This window comes from Furipterus horrens, unplaced genomic scaffold (genome assembly GCF_987537825.1).
Source record: "Furipterus horrens unplaced genomic scaffold, mFurHor1.1.pri manual_scaffold_1, whole genome shotgun sequence".
NCBI lineage: Eukaryota > Metazoa > Chordata > Mammalia > Chiroptera > Furipteridae > Furipterus > Furipterus horrens.
In genome coordinates this window covers 84,056,718-84,075,984 of record NW_028327171.1, presented here as the reverse complement: position 1 = coordinate 84,075,984, position 19,267 = coordinate 84,056,718, and the positions used below count along the sequence as shown (strand labels likewise).

Below are 19,267 nucleotides of genomic sequence, written 5' to 3'. Positions count from 1 at the left end.
TGTCTACTTTGAAATATGGAAAATGAAACATGCAGTTCCTTCTAAAGTTCTAGTCCAAGGTGACTTAAAAATAAAAATAGTTTTGAAAAACATTTAGGCCATCATGTATTTTGTAATACAGTTGGGTCACTGCCGATTCCCAAGATAAATGTGTTTAAACAGAAGCTTTCTCATTCATCACCAGCCTAAACTTTCATCCAAATTTATTTAATAATGATGCAAGCTCACAGCATTGGTGTTGTAGTTCATCACCATGGAAGTGTTTTTGTCAACAAATCCCCGCTCTGTTATCATGAAATTGATTTTGCAGAGAAAATGTGGATAATTTTGAAAGATTTCTTTTACATCTAAAGATCTTTACAGTTTGCAGGAGTGTCTAAATGAATTGTGTTTAAAATCAATAACTGGCAAGAACGTTACCGTACTAAATTAACAGTTAGGAGGTTGGAAAAGGGAAAGTGGCACTGAGCTTTGTTTGAAATCATTTTTTGGAATGTGACTTGGGGACTAGATTTGTAATTTAAAATGTTCCCCCGAAAATTGTTCTCTGCTACAGAAGTATGGGTTATGCTCGGAGAGTCCCATGAGCTAGGTATCAGATTTTTGAGGCTGCCTTGATTGAGATTTTATCACCTACCTTATAAACGGCATAACGATAATCACAGAAGAAACATTCCTCAATATACATAAGATCTTTTTAAAACATTCCTTTTTCTGTAACTTGTGTTTATAACTTTCTTTGGCTTTTATTTGCTTGAGGCTTAAAAAAAACCACCATTAAGTTGTAAGCTTCTAAAGGAAGCCCACTTACTTATAAGCAAGGTAGGGAGCACCTACCTTAAGTAATCCAAACGATTTGGGGAACCAAATAGAAAAAGGAACAAAATGACATTTTTGCTTTGAAACAGAATGTTCAAGAGCACATGTCGTAGTGGCTGATTCTAGGTTTGGATGTATACATATATGTTTTATGGGGATTTTCATCTACCATAGAAATACAGTCAACTCTTGATTGCCAAGGTAACTTGTATTTCCAAATGTGCTTTTTCTGGCTTCCTATCACATTTCAAAGCTTTTTACTTTTACCATCAGCTCATGTGCTCACAAAAGCAAATTATTTAATATTATTTTATTCAGTTATTACCAGTACATTAAGTTCTTAAGTTCGTAACATGTGTGAAGCACTGTGCTGGGCACCAAAGATATTGAGACACATTTCAAGCATGAAGTTAAGTTTGCTCCTGAGAGATCTTATAGTTCACGTTGAAATCAAAGAGACATACATTTTTATTTATTTAAACCATTTCCTTTTCCTCTAATATATGATCAAAAGTTGACTGTAAATGGGAAGTATGTTCTGTTTGTTCTTTTTTTAAGGAAGAATTAATAAACGTTATGAACAGGAAATAAAATTCTACTGTACATGCAAAAATATAACACAAAATGATCAAAGACAATTCAGCAAGCAATGGTAAAAATAACAAATTATTTACTGCTTTATAATGTTAAAGTATTTCACCAAGACAAGTTGCGGTCAAATTAATGTGAGTTATGGCAAATGAAATACATAAAGATGTATTTATACAAGTGCAGACTAAATATTTTCCATACAGGTATGTAAATGAAAAGATATACAGTAAGTGCACACTTGATATGACTATGCAGGCAACAGTTAGTTTCAGATACTCTTGAACAGTTCATGCACAAACCTTCCCAAGGTACAAGTTCAGTCAGTCTTTGGGGATGTGGAGGGATAATTAAAAAGGACCGAGTTCCTTGCAATAATATCAGTATAGACTGGATGAGGGTCAGTTATATATATTACTTACTGTAATTTGTGATTGTCGAGGAAGAGGTGTGGCTGTTGGTGTGATAGTAATACTGCTGGTGACTTTATTGGTTGCTTTGTTTAGTGCCCCATTAGTTAAGCATTGAGTCCGGTTATCCTGCAGTGGCGTTGAAGGGCTGGCAGGTCTCACGGGGCTGGCTACAGCTTGCATGTAAGGACTTCCTAAGTGAATGTGGATTTTATTATCCTCAGTAGTTATCACACTTGAACTATTACTGTTTGAACGTTGAAACTGCCATGATGACTGCCGGTCTGGGGAGACTCTGAAAACTGCGTGCTTGGCACTGATTTCTATTGGCTCTGGGGAGCGTGCCTGCTCAGGAGAGCTAGCTGAACCAGTCACAGCCAAAACCTGAATAGGTGACATTGTCCTTTCTGGAGTTATAGAACCACTGGACTCTGGGGTCTGTGCTCTGGCAAAGGCTGCCATGGTAATTGGGGACGTGCCTTGCTCTAAATTCATGAGGCCTTCAGCAGAGGTTTTGGATTTCACTGGTGTTATTGAGGCGTTTTGGAGGATGGTTATCCTTTGCTTTGGGGTGCCACAGTTTGGTATCACTGCAGTGCTTGTGTAAGAATGAGGACTTTCAGTGGTTGGACTTGTGATTTCAAGAGTGGCTGTGTTTTGGACATGGTCTGGAGTAACCTTTATATGAAGTGGCTGCCCAGGTGTATGGCTTAAGACTAGATCTCCAGGTTGCACGAAGTTGCCATTGGGTTTAGTTTGTATTTTTCCATTCTGAGGATGGCCCTCCTTGGATTTCATCCAAGGAATCCATAGCTTCCTGTTAACAGGACAGGGAATTGATGAATTGCATTTAAAGGACAGCACAGATTCCTCCTCATGAGGATCCTCATCCTGGTCCTCACTGTCCTCATAAAACTGACCATTGATGACTGCTCTTTCCAGAGGAATGAGACTCTTATAATCGGGTGGTTCATTGTCTGCTGCTTCTGTTTGCACTTCTTTAGAAAATACCTGAGGGTCAGGGATTTTTCTTCCATTGAGACTAGGCCGTAGGCTCTTACTGAAATGCCGGTATCTCTCTAACTCTTTAGTGAGGTTTTCAATCTCTCTTCCTAAATCTCTGTTCCTGTTTTCTTGTTGATTGAGTTTCTTTTGCAAAACTGAATGGTCTCCCTGGAGGTGACATATCAGGTCCTCAGTTGCCATGTATTCATGAATTTTCTCTTTCAGCGCTTCCACTTCTCTTGAGAGATGCCCTGATTTAGCTTCTTCTTCTTGTAGCCTTTTGAAAAGCCATTGTTCATGGCTAGACTCTGTCTTTTCTGCTAACTGGTACTTGGCAAGTTCCATTTTAACATGTTCCAGCTCTTCAGATAAAAATTGAGCTTTGTCTCGTTCATTAGCATACCTGCGTTCTAGAGTCTCGTACTCATCTTCTGTTTTCATGAGGTCATCCTCAATGGCTTTCATATCCTTTAACTTCAGTCTCAGTCTTTCTACTTCTTGAGAGAGCTCTTTAATCTTATTGTTTTCTTGGTGTAATGCTGTTGTGGATTTACTAGAATCCTGATTTAATTTATTTTTAAGAAAATCTTTCTCAATTGCTTCCAATGATTGAAGCCTATTTTTCAACTTACTAACTTTGGACAGGAGATCATTTCCTTTCTCTTCTTCTGCTTTCAGTTTGTTTTTTAGATCATCCCTCTCCTTGGTTACACTGTACATTTTTTCTTCTACCTCAGTTTTTGACTTCAGTGCCCTTTTAGTTTCCTCAATTAACTTCTCAGTAACTGTCGTCACTTTATTTTGCTCCACTTGAAGCTGAGAAGCAGCAGCTTGCAACTTATCTTCAGTTTGCTTTAATTTTTCACTCATTGTTTTTCGTTCATCTACCAGCATCACAGTTAATGTTTTCAGTTTAGTTAAATCTTCTTTTAGGGTGAATTCTGCCTTTTCCAGCCGACTTTCAATGGCTTCTAGCTCTGTGATCCTTCTTTTTAAACTCTCCAGTTCTTGAGACAACTGCTTTGTGGTCATCCTTTCTTTTTCTAAGTTGCATTTTAGAGAGTAACATTCTTGTTTGCTTTTGTTGAAGGCTTCTTCTAATTTTTCCAGAGCCATAATCCTTTTATTGAGTTTCTCAACCTCGAGTTTAAAGTCTTTACTCTGTGACGTTTCCTTTTCGAGCCTCTTGTTGAGATCCCTGCACTGCTCCTCCATCTTTATGAGCTCTTCATCCTTCCCTTCCATTTCTAGCACACGTTTCCTGAGCTCTTCCACCTCTGCCATGATACCAGAGTTTCCATATTCTCCTTTGTTTATTTTTTCTTTTATATCTTGGAGCTCCTCTTCTGCTTTTCGTAAAGATCTGTTTGTTTCTTCTAACTCATCAATTTGCCGGCTAAGTGCTGCCAACTTTTGTCGAAGCTGGCGATTTTGGCTGTCCTCGTTGGTGAGCTTTGCCATAATTGTTTCTTGGTTCTGGTGAAACTCTGTGGTCTGCGTTTGCAGTTCTTTCTCTAGTCTGGTTGCCTTCTGCTCTTCTTCCTGAACTCTGGCTTCAGCAAGGGCTAGTTTCGCATGTGTTTCCTTTGTACTTGTGGTTAGGTCTTGAATTTTTTGTCTTTGAAGGGCAAGCTGTGCTGTCAGCTTTTGTTGTTCATCCACCACCATCAAAGCAAAAGACTTAAGTTTGGTCAGCTCCTCCTTCAGGGCGGTGACCCTCTTCTCCTGTTCTTGTTCCTTCTTCTCTTGGAATTCAGTTTCTTGATCAATCAGCTTCTTTAATCTGAAAAATACAAGAGTGCATTCTATTTTGCGATTGGTGCTTTAGTAACTTATCAGCTGTGATTAAACTCTTAGGTAATTTTAATTTAGAAAGATTGCATCAGCTCTTACAGAATACGGAAAGAAATTCCTGGATTTGATGGGGGAGGAGAATCTTGATAAACAGTTATCTTGCTTTTCTGCTCTCAGTACCATCAATCCCCCTACCCCTCATTGATTGGTAACAGCTGCAGTTCACTAGGAGCCTTAGTAGAAAAGTAAGGGTATGAATATTTGGGTCAAATTGCTTGTGTAGTTTATAACCCATAGGCAGTCTAGCCTGAAGGCTGTAAACACAGGCACAAGTTTGAGACTCAGTTGGACCTGGCTTCAAGACTGGCCTTGCTCTCACCAGCTAAGTAATCTGGACAGTCATTTAACATCTGAGCTTCAATTTCCTTATGAAAAATGAAGGCAATAATTGTATTACCTCAGGGGTCATTTGTGAAAATTAAATGAAATAATTCATCTAAGATTGTCACAGTGTTGGCATATAGTAAGCATATGATAAGTGTTAGTTATTATACTGTTGTTTTTTATTAATGTGGTTGTTATTTATTAAATGGCTTGCTTGAACCATTACAATATGTGTACATTAATGTTTGGTGCTCAACTTCCTGATTCATTGTTAAGGTAAAAATTTTATTCACATTGCTTAGAAATTATGCACTTCACTGATGGTCTTCTCTGCCAATTAAAAGTTGGTTTACACTAGCATGACATTGTTGCAGGAATCACTTCCTATATATCTTTATCCCCATAGTGGATCGTAGTTGAATGAGGGGGAATTGAGAGGCATCTGAAGGGGTTTACAGTTTTTATAACACATGGAAAGAGCACAGCATTTGAAGGAAAGAGCTTCCTTCCTTCTTTATTTATTTAGTTATTTTAATCCTCACCTGAGGATAGATGTATTGATTTTAGAGAGACAGAAAAGAAGAGAGAAACATCCATCCATTGCTCCCTGTAAGCACTCCTACTAGGGATTGAACCTGCAACCTTTTGGTGTATGGGATGAGCTCCAACCAACCGAACCACCTGGCCAGGGCAGGGAAGAGGTTATTTATGAGAGTCAGATGCTAGAAAAGATGGAGGAAAAATTCTATAATCAGGAACATAATGATACCCTCTTAAAAATGATTCTATTGCAGTTTGTTTTGTTTTGTTTTTTACATTTTAAATTTGTCGGCATAACAGGAGGACAAGAAACATAAACTCTCTCTCTTCCACACACTTTTTTTCCTCAGTAGTAAGGTCATAGTTTTAAATCTGTGGTACTCTTAATTACACTGGGAGTGGGCTGATTATAGAGAGTGTAATTATAACTTTGAAGTATTGTTATACAGAAGCCAAAATAGAATGGAATCCCTAAAGAACTGAACTGAAATGCTTGTCATGGATAAAAGTTATAAATATTTGTTTTCTAGTCAAGCATGAAGAATTTATAACATTTTAATATATCTATTAGGAATGAGTTAATTACCCAATGTATGTCTTTAATCCTTGCTGTTGCCAGAGAACTGTCTTTTTGAAAGTTGTTTAAGGATCTGAGAGGACATTTTAAAAGGAAACTAATTTGGGACAGGCTTTTTGGAAATAAAAGGGTACTTTTTGAGATTCTAATCTGCTCTTCTGTAATTACAGTACACAAGAGGAACATGTTTAAAATAATTGTATAATGTAAGAATCCCAAACTTTTTTTGTGGGGAGGATCTACTTTTAGTTTTTCCCGTTTTGAGAACCTGACAGGAGGCTGGGCCAAGGGCTGTGGCCTGTGAAATTCTGAAGAAGCTAGGCTGGATGCTGGGGTGGGGTTAATGATGATCTCATCCACAGTTTTGGCAAGAGGCTTGCCCATGGTTTTCAGCCCTGTCCCGCTCTCTACTTGAGACACCTGGAAGCCTGAGAAGAGAAATATGGCAGCTCCTTCCTGAATGGTCATGGGACTTTCAACCCAGTGACAGAATCCATGAGTGAACGGCTTTAGTGGTGAAATAGTTACAGAGACTTGGGCAGAGTGCTTCTTTCTCCAACCTTAGCATTAGAATTGTGTTAAACAATGCAGCAAAATATTTTCCCCTCTTCCACATTGCTGTTCTTAGTTTTATTGGAGCACAGCTTCACACAAACTTTTCAAGATTTCTTTTCAACTTATTAAAATAATACCATATGTTAAGTTATGTAATTTTCATGAGAAAGAGGTGTGCTTCCTTAGAATATAAGGGGGGGGGCGGTTGTTTTGCAGTGTAAGGAAAAGACCATTAAAATTGAGTGGTGATTAGTGAATCTTGGCAGTGCCATGACAGGCAAAAAGGATTTTGAAAAAGTTTAAAATGTTTCCATTGTGCTCAGTGTTTTCAGCAGCAAGCATGATGCATGTTTCTCAGCACAGTGCAAACTCATGTATCTCTTTATGGTTTCTGGAAATTGGCTGGCATCCCCATCTATTCCTAAGCCCCATCTTACAAGGTAGGCACATAAAAATGTCAATTTGAATACATTTGCTCTCCGCATTTTCTACTGCTTTCTTCCTAACAACCTGCTATTCCTCTGGGCCAGTCTCACGAGCACACTGTAAGACAGTCAACATGCAAGTCAGGTAAAGCCTGTCAGAGACAGAAACAGGAGTTTATATGTGGAAATAGTTATACCCCCAGCCATCATTTAAGGCAGACAGCCCGTGATGTAACCCTTTCAGAGCCAGCTGGGCACACTGTGGGTTGGGTTTGTGTACATGTAAGAGAGAGACAGATGGAGAGAGAGACAGACAACAAACTAGTTATGCCACTGCATTGGAATTAGCACTTCTTCTGGTATGCTGAATGGGCTTACCCTCAATCATTCTCTATTTATTGTTTTATATCCAGAAGCATTTGAAGGTTGAAGTTTGAGGTTAGTTTATGGTCTTGGAGAAAAGTGTTTCTTTTCAAAGTTAGCTGATCTTTATAGAATTTGAAGCTGCAAACCTGGCCTACTGTATGCAATGCCCTAATGTAGGGATGTGTATGTGTATGTGCATGCATATATGTTTCTCTGTGTGTGTGTATATACAAATATACACACATATTTGACTAGGTGTATTTTTTCAAATGTATATATATGAATGCTTTCAGCAAATATTTGTTGAATGTTAACTATATTTTAGTCATTTGAGGTCCACAATCATTGTCCAAAACTTTTTAAGTCACATGTTTTCAAAAATCCTAAAGTTTTCAAATTTATTTCTTACTGAATTTATTGGAGTGATATCAGTTAATAAAATTATTTAGGTTTCTGGTGTACAGTTCTATAATATATAACATATTGTATTGTGTGTTCACAACCCGAAGTTGTTTCCTTCCATCATCATTTATCCCCACCCTTTACCCTCTCCTACCTCCACCCAGTTTTTAAATTTTAGAAAGGCATAGGGAACATCCACCATATATTATGTGATAGCTCTAGCAAAGCCTGTGGCACCACCTCCTAAGCAAATCTCTGAATTCAATTTCTGCAGTGAACCATGTGAGTGATTACATTAAGTGGGATAATTAAGATAATAAATAGCTTCATATATATTCATGTTTGCTGCTAAATGCGTTCAGATAAGAAGCTTTGCTGCCACAATGTAGCAAAAATTTGGGTAGTTTTTAGATTTTTGAAATTGCAGACAAGGGATTGTATACAATGAAGGTATAGACTGTTGGAGTCTTTGGGGTAAGGAGGTTGTGGAGGTGAAGATCTAAGTCCACTTCTTTCTTCAATAGGATTGGGTTTTAAACAAAACGGTAATTTAGTTTTCTGTCTCCATTATTTCTTTGCTTAACAGGTTTTAGGTGTTGATGCTTACTGACTTTGTATGCTTATACATGTTGTTATTGACTCTGGGTTTGCCAGCAAAAGCAGGTAAGCAATTTTGAGAGCTTTTAACCAGGGTATCCATAAATCTTAAAAGCAGCACAGACCTTGAGATGCAGAATGTCCACATATGAAATTCATCCACACAGAGCTATGTAGTCAGATTATTGTTCCCTTTTCCATGAATAGTTCCTACTATTGACATTTTGGGCCAAATAATTCTTTGTTTGGGGGATGGCCCTGTGTGTTATAAGATGTTTGAGCAGCATCTCTGGCCTCTACTCACCAGATGCCATTAGCAACCCAGTTGTGACAACCAAATATGTCTCCAAAAATTGCCCATTTTCTTCTGGGGGATGGGGGGGGGGGGAGAGGACAGTGATCCCCAGCTGAGAACCACTGATCTATTCGTGTGTGTTTTTGTTTAAACATCTGTATGTCAAAAATGGTATTCTGGCTGAATATTAACCTAGCCAATTGTTCATTATTGACTGTACCCCAATCTATGGACAGAGCCTATATTCCTAACCTATAGCACCATTAATTTTTTCACAGGGAACATCATGACTAATTAGCTAACAACTGTCCACAGTACTGGAAAAATTAATGAATATGCATGCATATTATACGTGGTTGGTCAGTAGCTAAATTTCCACCTGAAAAAGGCAGGAAATAATTCTAGTTCTAGTTTGTGATTTTCCTCACACAGCCCAAAGACTAAAATTTGTATACTATATAATAACTACCATTCTTTATATAGTGTCAGTGATGTGTTGCCAAGCTGTGAGCTAAATCAGTACATCTATTGGTTCTACTTACCATGGTAAGCTTATAGGGTTTAGGATTATTATCTCTATTTTTCATATATGAAAATAGAGGGTCAGAAAGGTCAGGAAGGGCAAATCCTTTGCTATTTCTGCATACTGCATTGCCTCTCCGACAAAGAACACAAACTGTTGAATGGACCTGGTCCACATACAAAGTGCCTTTCTCACTGTCTGTATTAGAAAAACTGTTCACTTGAAGAAAAATTCTCACTGTTGTGCATACATTATTTTTAGTACATATTGCATAGAGCAGCAGTTTTCAAATGTTTGCTCTTACCACTCCTGAAATAATTCTTTTATGTACCATTAGTTTGTTCATATAAAGAGTAATCATGGCACTTCCTTTTGGCACATGTTATCTACTTTTTAAATTTAGCTTATTGGGGAATAATTGAAAAATAAAGTTGTAAGATATTCAAAGTATGTAACATGATCATTTGATATATACATACATTGTGAAAGGATTCCCATCTAATTAACACATTAACACATCCATCACCTCATGTATTCACCTTTTCCTGTGCAAGTGAGAACACTAAGTTCCACTCTCAGCCAATTTCAGTTATATCACACAGTACTGTCAACTGCAGTCGTATGTATGTTATACATTAGATCCTCAGACTTGATTCATCTTATAACTCTACCCTTTACCAGCCTCTCCCTGTCACCCCCCCACCCCAGCCCAGCCTTGGGCAACCACCATTCTACCCTGTTCCTATGAGTTAAAGTATTTTTTTAAGGATTTAATTAACTTTTTTAGAGAAAGGGGAAGGGAGGGAAAGAAACATCGATTGATTCGTTGCCTCTGATAGGCACCCATAGCGGGAACAGAACCTGCAACCAAGGCTTGTGCCCTCACGGGAATCCAACAGGTGGTCTTTCTCTTCACAGAACGACATCCAACCTACTGAGCCACATTGGTCAGGGCAAACTTATTATTATTTTTTAGGTTCTACATATAAGTGATACTATGCAGTACATATTTGTCTTTCTCTGGCTTATTTTACTTAGCATAATGCCCTCCAATTACATCAATGTCACAAATGTCAGGATTTCCTATATTTTTTTAATGGGTGAATAATGTTACATTTTATATATATATATATATACATATGTATATTCAGGGGTATGCTAAAGTAGGTTTACAGTTCTTATAAAAATGATATAATTAATAAGTAACACAAAAATAGTTTTGTGTACTTATAACTGTAAGCCTACTTTTGCCCACCCCATATATGTGTGTGTGTGTGTAATTATAGTTTCTTTATCCATTCATCTGTTGTCAGACACTTGTTTCTATACCTTGTCTATTGTGAATAATGTTGCAATGAACATAGAAGTACAGATATCTCTTCAAGATAATTTCATTTCCTTTGGATATATACCCAGAAGTGGGATTGCTGGATCTAGTTCTATTATTAATTTCTTGAAGAACTTCCATACTGTTTTCCATATTAACTGTACCAGTTTACATTCCCACCAACAGTAGACAAGAGTGCCATTGTCTCTACATCCCCACTAGCATTTGTTGTCTCCTTTTGATAATAGACATTTCAAGACTGATTGGTATCTCATTGTGGTTTTGATTTGTTTTCCCCTAATGATTAATGATGTTGAGCACCTTTTCATGTACCTGTTAGCCATTGGTATGTCGTTGGGAAATGTCTATTTAGGTCCTTTGCCCGTTTTTCATTGGGTTATTTGGTTTTTTGCTATTGAATTGTGTCAGCTCCTTGTATATTTTGCATATTAACTCCTTATCAGATATGTGGTTTGCAAATATTTTCTCCCATCCCATAGGTTACCTTTTTATTTTGTTGATGGTTTCCTTTGCTTTGCAGAAGCTTTTACTTTGGTGTAATCCTAGTTGTTTAATTTGCTTTTGGTATGAATGCCAAAAAATTACTGCTAAGACCAGGGTCAAGGAGTTTGCCCCCTATATTTTCTTCTAGGAGTTTGACAGTTTCAGGTCTTAGTTGCATATCTTTAATCCACTGAGTTCATTTTTTAATGTGATCTGAGATAGTTTCATCTTACATCATTTACAATGTAAGTCCAGTTTCATTCTTTTGCATATGAACATCTAGTTTTCCCAGCACCATTTCTTAAAGACTATCCTTTCTCTGTTGTATATTTTTTACTCCTTTTTTGAAAATTAATTGACCATATGTGGATAGGTTTATTTCTGGGCTTTCTATTTTGTTCCATTGGTCTATGTGTTTATTTTTATGCCAATTTCATTCTGCTTTTGATTACTATAGCTTTGAACTATGGTTTAAAATTAGGACATGTAATGCCTCCAGTTTTGTTCTACTTTCTCAAGGTTGCTTTGGATATTTGGGGGTCTTTTGTGGTTTCATATACATTTTAGGATTTTTAAAAATTTTGTGAAAAATGCCATTGGAATTTTGATAGGGACTGCACTGACTGTAGATCATTTTGGATAGTATGGACATTTTAACAGTTCTTTTAATTCATGAACACAGAATATACTTCCAGCTATCTATGTCTTCTTCAGTTTATTTCATTAATGTCTTATAGTTTTTACTGTACAGATCATTTACCTCCTTGTTTAAATTTATCCCCAAGAATTTTATTCTTTTTGATGCTATTGTAAATGGGATTTAAAAAATAATTTCTCTTCAATACTTTATTCTAAAAGAACTTTTAAAAACTAAGTACTCCTTCACACGTTTTAAAACTGGCATCTGGAATTTTTAATTCAAGGTTAAATACTTTCAAAAGATATATATTAACCTCTGCCATATACTCTAAAGTCACTGGAAAACCAATCACCCAAAAAGATGAGGCACAGGGGCTTTCCTGAATTGTGTCCAGATGATGTAATAGACACTGCTCCACCCAGTGGTTCGTTCTGAAACTGCAGCTTCTCTCGTTGGACCCTCTCAGGAGTCTTTCTATAGTTTTCCCTTTGTCTTTGCCCCAAAGGGGTTTTCAGTCCCTGAAGACGCATTTGGTAAGATTTTAAGTAAGAAGATTATTTTGAAAGGGTTGTTGGAAAGGGAGAACTCAGAGCACAAGCACTTTTTCTGGCAGATCAGTTTGGAAAGCCTATATGTGTGAACTGCAGATGCAGACATTGATTCTCTTAAAGCTCTCCAATGCTTGTACCTCTGGAAAGTCTTTGCTGTCCTCAAGGGTATGTGTACCCAGTTTGAAGACTACTGTCTTGGAGTACTCATATTCATGTTCAAGTACTGACACCACAGGATTATAGGAACATTCACTGAATCCTGTCCAATGAAAACAGGTTGTGGAAGCTGGTTTTATGGACACAAATGTGAGGTAGTTAAATCCAAACTGGATTAAAACAGTATCTTATTACAGCTTTTCTTCAGAGTTTCTATTATGGCTTTTAACTGTTATAACTTACTGTGGTTTATCACTATTAATGTGCAATACCATTTCCTTGTTTTTTTCAAAATATCACATCTATCATCTTGAATGTTCTTTGGTACTAACTATGATATCGGTTCTTTATTACAAATTATACATTTTGAGGGTGTTTTCCGTTTTTATTTGCACACACATGTCAGCATGTATACGAGACACTGAGTGTTAGTAATATGCATCATATAACATGTGAAACATGGTGTGCTCAAATACTATAATGCCAGCCATACCCATAATAATTTATATTATTAAATACAATTCTCATCACTTTTAGTTTGGTCTTATTTTTATGCATTACAATCAACCCTACTAAAATATAAGCCTGTTAAAAATAGGACACATGTCTGATTCATTTTTTTCTTCTATAGTGTCTACCACAAAGCCCTTACCTGTAGAGGGCACTAAATGAGTATTTTTTGAATGAATGAAAGAACGAGCAAATATACCTTCCTTTCGAAAATACTGAAACAGTGTTCCTAATTTTATTCATTTTTAAATAAGATACTCCATGTTTTACCATATGCACAGTTTTAGATATTTAAGAAAATGAGGTGTAAATGGTTTTCTCATAGTCTTATCCAAGTACATTGGCCTCTAAAAAGAATTGAGGCTGTTGCAACATCTCTGCCTCTTCCTTCTTCAGATCCTTGTGTTAGAACTATGTGCTTGCTTGTTGGAGAAGAGAGATGGGCAGTAAACATCTACATCCTAGCCTCTTATTCTATTTAGTTATTTTATCTCCGCAAACAAATGAGTGGTTCTTTCATTTTTTCCCCTCAGAGTCCAGAATTCTACTGGACAAATATGCTTGTTTATTACACAAGCAATATTACATAAACAGCGAATGAAATTGAAATGGGAATATTCATCTATCATCTGACTACCCCAACACATTAATTATGTTTCTATATTTCCAGATTCTTTTCCAGTTTTTCAGACAACTGGCCCACATAAACTTAGGGTGATTATCTAGCAGTAAAATCAATTCCATAAGCCATCAATGACATTATGTTAGTTACAGAAATCAACCTGTTAGTGAACAACTTCAGAGTCAGCTTAGTTTCCCAACTATTCTACTTACTATGTGGATCTTGAATTTAAAGATATTTTTGTGGGTTTTTTATTTTTGTTTTTTTTTGTTTTGGTGATAAAGGAAAGGAGTCTTTATTCAAAAGCAGTCACTTAAGCCTATCAAGTTGCAGCTTTAATTACTTAAGCCTATCAATTAAAGCTAAACTCTAATACCTGGCTTTTCCTGTCTTTTCCCCTATTAGTTTCTATAGGGTTAGTTTACAAACTAAAACCACATAATACACAAAAGCTACACAAGTCCAGAAAAATGGCAGGCTTCCGCTTCAAAGCCTGTTCCCTCTAGAACACTGAATGAATAAACCTGCCACCCTCTGCCAGGCCAGCCAAATCCCAGGCTGTGCCCAGAATTCCTTCCCATCTGAAATACCATCCATTGAGAAATGCAGGCAGCTGCAGCATGATCATCCTGGCATCCTCCCGAGAGCCAGAGCTTGGGAGCTGACCCAGGAGCCAGAGCCAGAGCCCGAGCCCGAGACTGAGCCTGAGAGAGCACCAGCTCAGGAGCCAGAAAAGCTCCTTGAATTTAAAGTTTTGATGTTATGAATATGGCAAGACTTTTATTCATTTAATATCCAAACATTAAATGACTATAGTTAGTACTGGAGCTGTACTGAGATGAAAAAGGGAGAATTTCCTGTTTTAGAGTTTGTAGGTTGTTTGCAAAAGAATGAGCAGATAGTTCCAGTGCAGTTCAGTAAAAGCTCCAGAGTAGTAGTTCTCAGATTTTTGGTCTCATGACTCCTTTACACCCTTAAAAATTATTGAGAGCTCTAAAGAGCTTTTGATTGTGTGGGTTACGTCCACCAATATTTACTGTATTAGAAATTCAGACTAAGATATTTTTTAAATATTCATGTATTACCTATTATATGTTAACATAAATAGCATCTTTAAAAAAAAAAAAAAAAGCCTTTCAAACCAAAACAGTGGGGAAAGTTGTATTGTTTTGTATTTCTGCAAACTCTAATGTCTGGCTTCACTGAAGACAGCTGGATTCTCAAATGTGTTTCATATATTCCGTTTCATATAGTCCTGATGTCACCACACGTCATGTAGCCACTGGAAAACTCCTTGTATACTTGTGAGAGAATGAGAGTGAAAAAGGTAGTGTTATTATTAAAATAGTTTTGACCTTACAGACTTCTTGAAAGGGTCCGCACTTTAAGAATCATTACACTCAAGGATAGACAGTGGAACCTAAATGGTAAATGTGTCTTTCTCTGGAAAAACCTCTGGTTTGGGCAGTCACCTTCTTCAAGCTGTTACTAAGCGAGCCCTTTGCTTAATTCTGATGAAGTCGCTAGAGTTACTGGCCTAGTTACTGTTTCAATGTTTCCATCATTAATAAAACTAGTTATTTGCTCCCTACCATAGGTGAAAGACTCTCTGCTTTCAAATCCCTCTCCCAGTTCTTAGAAAAATCCTAAATGACAAAATTTTCTCCATAAGACACTGGGTTTTGTTTGAAACCACACTTTGAAATACTGGTATGGAAACTATTGAGTTGCCTGTTTTTTAAATGGGTCCATCTGCAGTGATGTGCATGCAGGTCAGCTGACATTTCATTCATTTCAGATCTTTATGAGGCAATTACATTGAGCACCTACTATGTGCAAGGTACTGTGCTTTTATTTGTCAGTTCACCTTTTTTTTCAGTCAAAACCTGCTTCTGTACTTGCATAGGTCACTCTGTTATAATAGTTTCCCATCAACAGCCGAATAGTGTGACATCAAATCTTACTTGGATATGACTGTGGGAGAAGGGATGGGCTGGGTGGGGGAGAGAAATGGGGGAAAAATGGGACAACTGTAATTGAAAAACCAAAAAATAAAGAAAAAAAAATTTTACTTGGCCTTTTCTTAAGGTCTATGAAATATTATTTTTCTCATTTTAGTCCAAAATTTGTAACTTCACTTTAACAGAGCTCAATTCTTATATCTGCTTTCATTCTTCTAGAGCTAGTTTAATATATTACTTTTTCTTCCTGACTTACATGTCAGTTACTAAGCAGGAAACTACATATATAACACTGTTTTATTCAATTTTACATCTGCTCTCACAGCTAGACTTTGATAATCTGGTTATGATTTTATCCCACTATACATCTTATAGCAATTCCTATCTGATTTGTGATTTTAGTTGTTGTATTGCATTGATAGCAGCTATGTTCATGGTTAAATAACCACAGAGTTCTAAGTAGTTTGCAGAGTAATTACATGGAATTTATTGGGAAGAGTCCTTAGGCTAAGATAGATTCTTGGTAATTGGGCCTATAATTTATGTTTCCTTGCACTATTCCCTGCTTTTTCAATGGGACTTTTCACTATTTAGTCTAATTTATAGGAGCACTCATAAAAATAGCTATGACTAGTCTTTGTTTTATTCCATGCATGTTGCTTCCTTCTATTCCTCTCACAAGTCAAAGGTTTTTAAAAAAAATTACAGCTACAGCATACCATAGCCATAATGTAATGCTCAATCCATTTGACTTGGTCAGCAAGATGTAAAAGAACAGTAACACTTTTTTTGGCATCTGCTAGCTGAATATGAGTGTACATCTGTGTCTGTTTTATGTCCTTGTTACTGAAAATCCTGTCATCATTATTGAGATCATTTAGAGACACCATAAATGGGTCCAGATCCAGCAAGCTGGATTACTATTTTTCTTCATTGTGAAATAAGAATTAGGGCATGAAGTGATGGAGGAGTCTTTCTTTAGGTGGTATCAGAGGAATGTATGGTAAAAATGGGGCATCGTGAGTCAGGACTTTTCATCATCTGAATAATCTTGTTGGTTCCCTAGAGAATGGGAAAGTGAAATAATAAGATACAAATAATCAGATAACTATTTTAACAGAGAAACAGGATCTTGAGAGTAGTTCATGAAATCCTCAAATTGAGCAGAGGGACTCAGGATATGCAGCAAATCTCATTCCTTTTTGAAAGCAGAGAAAAAGAGCAAAGTAACTAACTGAGACAAAAGCTCTCCTAAAAAGAAAAACTGAAAGATTAGGTTTCAGAACCAGGAAAAGAAAAGATCAGTCTGAGAGCTAACAGGCAAAGAGCTTGAGGAGTAAGGCTATAAGGAGACTATTTTCAGTTTGAGACTATGGAATCTGGGCTAGGAAAGGCTCTCCAACTTCAGTCAAAGGGCCAGGCAGATACTTGAAAAGGCGCTCAGTCTAGGCCTGGGCGAGGAAATGGGAACTAACACAGAAGTGACAATAAGGACAGCATGTATAAGTCTGTACTGGGATAATTACTTGGAGCCTGAATCATGTGTTGCTGCTTCTTCAGTGCTGTACTGTCAGTTAAGGAGCTTTTTAGAAAGAACCAATGGATGATGGATTTTCACTTAATACCACTAAGCTGTGCCTCCCCACCCCACATTTTAATTTTTTATATTAAAAAATATCTACTCAGATGGATTTTTTTTTCTTTTTGCAATTTACTCATGTGAATTTTTTTTTTTTTTTTTTTTTTTTTTTTTGCCTTGCTTTGACTATAGCATAGCTATCAAAAGGGAACTTTTAAAAAACCAATTACTGTGAATACACTAGTAGGCTGAAGAGCCTACTCACTTATTTTTTTTTTTTTTTTTTGCATTCTTAATTATTTGAATAAAAGTCCTCAGCCTTGGCTGGGTTGGTTGGAGTGTTGTCCCATCCACCAAAAGGTTGCAGATTCAATTCCTGGTTGGAGCACATACCTAGGTTGCGGGTTTGATCCCAGTGGAGTCACGTACGGGAGGCAACCAACTGATATTTCTCTCACATCAATGCTTCTCTGTCTCTCTCCCCCTTCCTCTCTCTTTCTAAAATCAATGAGTATATCCTCAGGTGAGGATTTAAGAGTTCTCAGACAACATAACAATTTTTCCAGACTTTCTATTTTGAATACTACTACTACTTCTACTATTACCAAGACACACACACCACCCCCACCCCCACCCCCACCGCCAGCCTGTCTTTCATTAGATTGAGACTCCAGGTCCTTGGCAGACTGAAAGTTTCAGGTCGGTGTCTCCCTGATCCTTCAGGGCTTACGTGGACCTAATGTAGCCATGATGCCTTCCCCTGGCTGCCTTGTCTCTAAGGAGAGGCATACAAAAAGCTACCCAGCATGTGATGCTTTGGATTGTCACAGGTGTGTTGTGTGTGTACATATGTTCCTGAACTCATGAGAGTACCTTGCCTGGTACATGGCATGCAGAGCTACCTTTAAGTTTCAGTTAGTGATGTGATGATGATATAGGGCTTATCCCAAGATTCCTAACACTTTCACTGTTGCTCATTCTCTTTCCTTCTTGCCCCTTTCTGTGGTTGATTTTGTACTCCTTGTTATCTGTGTTCTTCTGTGTCTTATCTGCTTGCCCCAAGGTAGCCTTTTTCTGCTTATTCCCTGCTGCCACAGCAAATAACACAAAACAGTGCAGGTGGCTGAGTAGCAAGAGGCAGCCAGGATGACTGATAGGGAGCAAGTATGTTCGCCAACACAGAAGCACCAGTAGGAAAGAGGCAATGGAATACTGTGGGCAGCAGGGTAGTTGCTGGGGGAGAAATTCAGATTCTGGAGTTGAATTTTGGCTTTCCCACTTCTACCTAGTGTGACTGAGCAAGCCATTTGACCACAGCATTTTCTTCACCTGTAGAATGGGGATAATATTGGATATTCCCTCTTAATAGTGTTGGTTTAAGGATTAAGTAAAATAGTTAATAGAAAAAAGCTCCTAGCCTACTGCCTGTTACAATACGTATCAGTTACCATTAGAAGTAGAAAATTGTACTGATGGTGAGACAACACAGAAGAGCACCTCAGCCACAACAGGCTGGCCTAAAATAGAGCTCACCTGGGAGAGACAGAGCATCAGAAAGATACAGTTACATCATCTGTCTATTGTTATCTACCATCAGGCCATTCATGCCTTTTGCAGCCACACTGCTTGTCATTTTAGGCCAGGGTTTCTCAGCCTTAGCATAGTGGACATTTTAAAATACTTCTTTGTTATGGGGATTGTCCTGTGTGTTTAGCAGCATCCCTGACCTCTGCCTACTGATGCCAGAAGTAATCTAGTACTCCTAGCTCAGTTGTGACAACCAAAAGAGGTCTCCCAACATTGTTAAAAATCTGGGAACAAAAACCACCTCTGGTGGAGAACCACCATTTTAAGGCATGGTTAATTTTTTTGGAAAAATTCTGCTTGATCTTTTTGTGTTAGTTGTCTGACATTCATAACCCTTCTTCATTATCTGCTGCTCAAGTGTATTTGGGACCAGCCAGTATTTTCCATTTTTCTTTTGTTTACATATCTATACCATAGCTGTTCTCCCTTCCTAGAAGAGAATGATGCTTTGAATGTGCATTATTTGTTGAAATGCCAGCACTTCACAATGGATGCTGACAGCTGACCTTCCCAAAGCCTCTCTGATGTTCTGCTCATCTTACCCTGTCCT

General features: G+C 37.5%; 2 protein-coding genes across 4 annotated transcripts in view; one reads left to right on the top strand and one right to left on the bottom strand.

The window, feature by feature from the left end:
• CMSS1 (cms1 ribosomal small subunit homolog) overlaps positions 1-19,267 on the top strand; it is a 389,163-nt gene that overhangs the window by 25,183 nt on the left and 344,713 nt on the right. The window lies entirely within an intron of this gene.
• The window catches only part of FILIP1L (filamin A interacting protein 1 like), a 291,329-nt gene that overhangs the window by 15,108 nt on the left and 256,954 nt on the right, over positions 1-19,267 (bottom strand). For 2 of the 3 annotated variants that reach the window (XM_090276093.1, XM_090276094.1), the window contains one exon: positions 1,467-4,605. In XM_090276093.1, the coding sequence (XP_090132219.1) occupies positions 1,809-4,605 (2,797 nt within the window). In that variant the 3' untranslated portion in view covers positions 1,467-1,808. Of the gene's footprint in view, positions 1-1,466; positions 4,606-19,267 lie in introns of those variants that run through there. The other variant, XM_090276095.1, reaches the window with a different exon arrangement.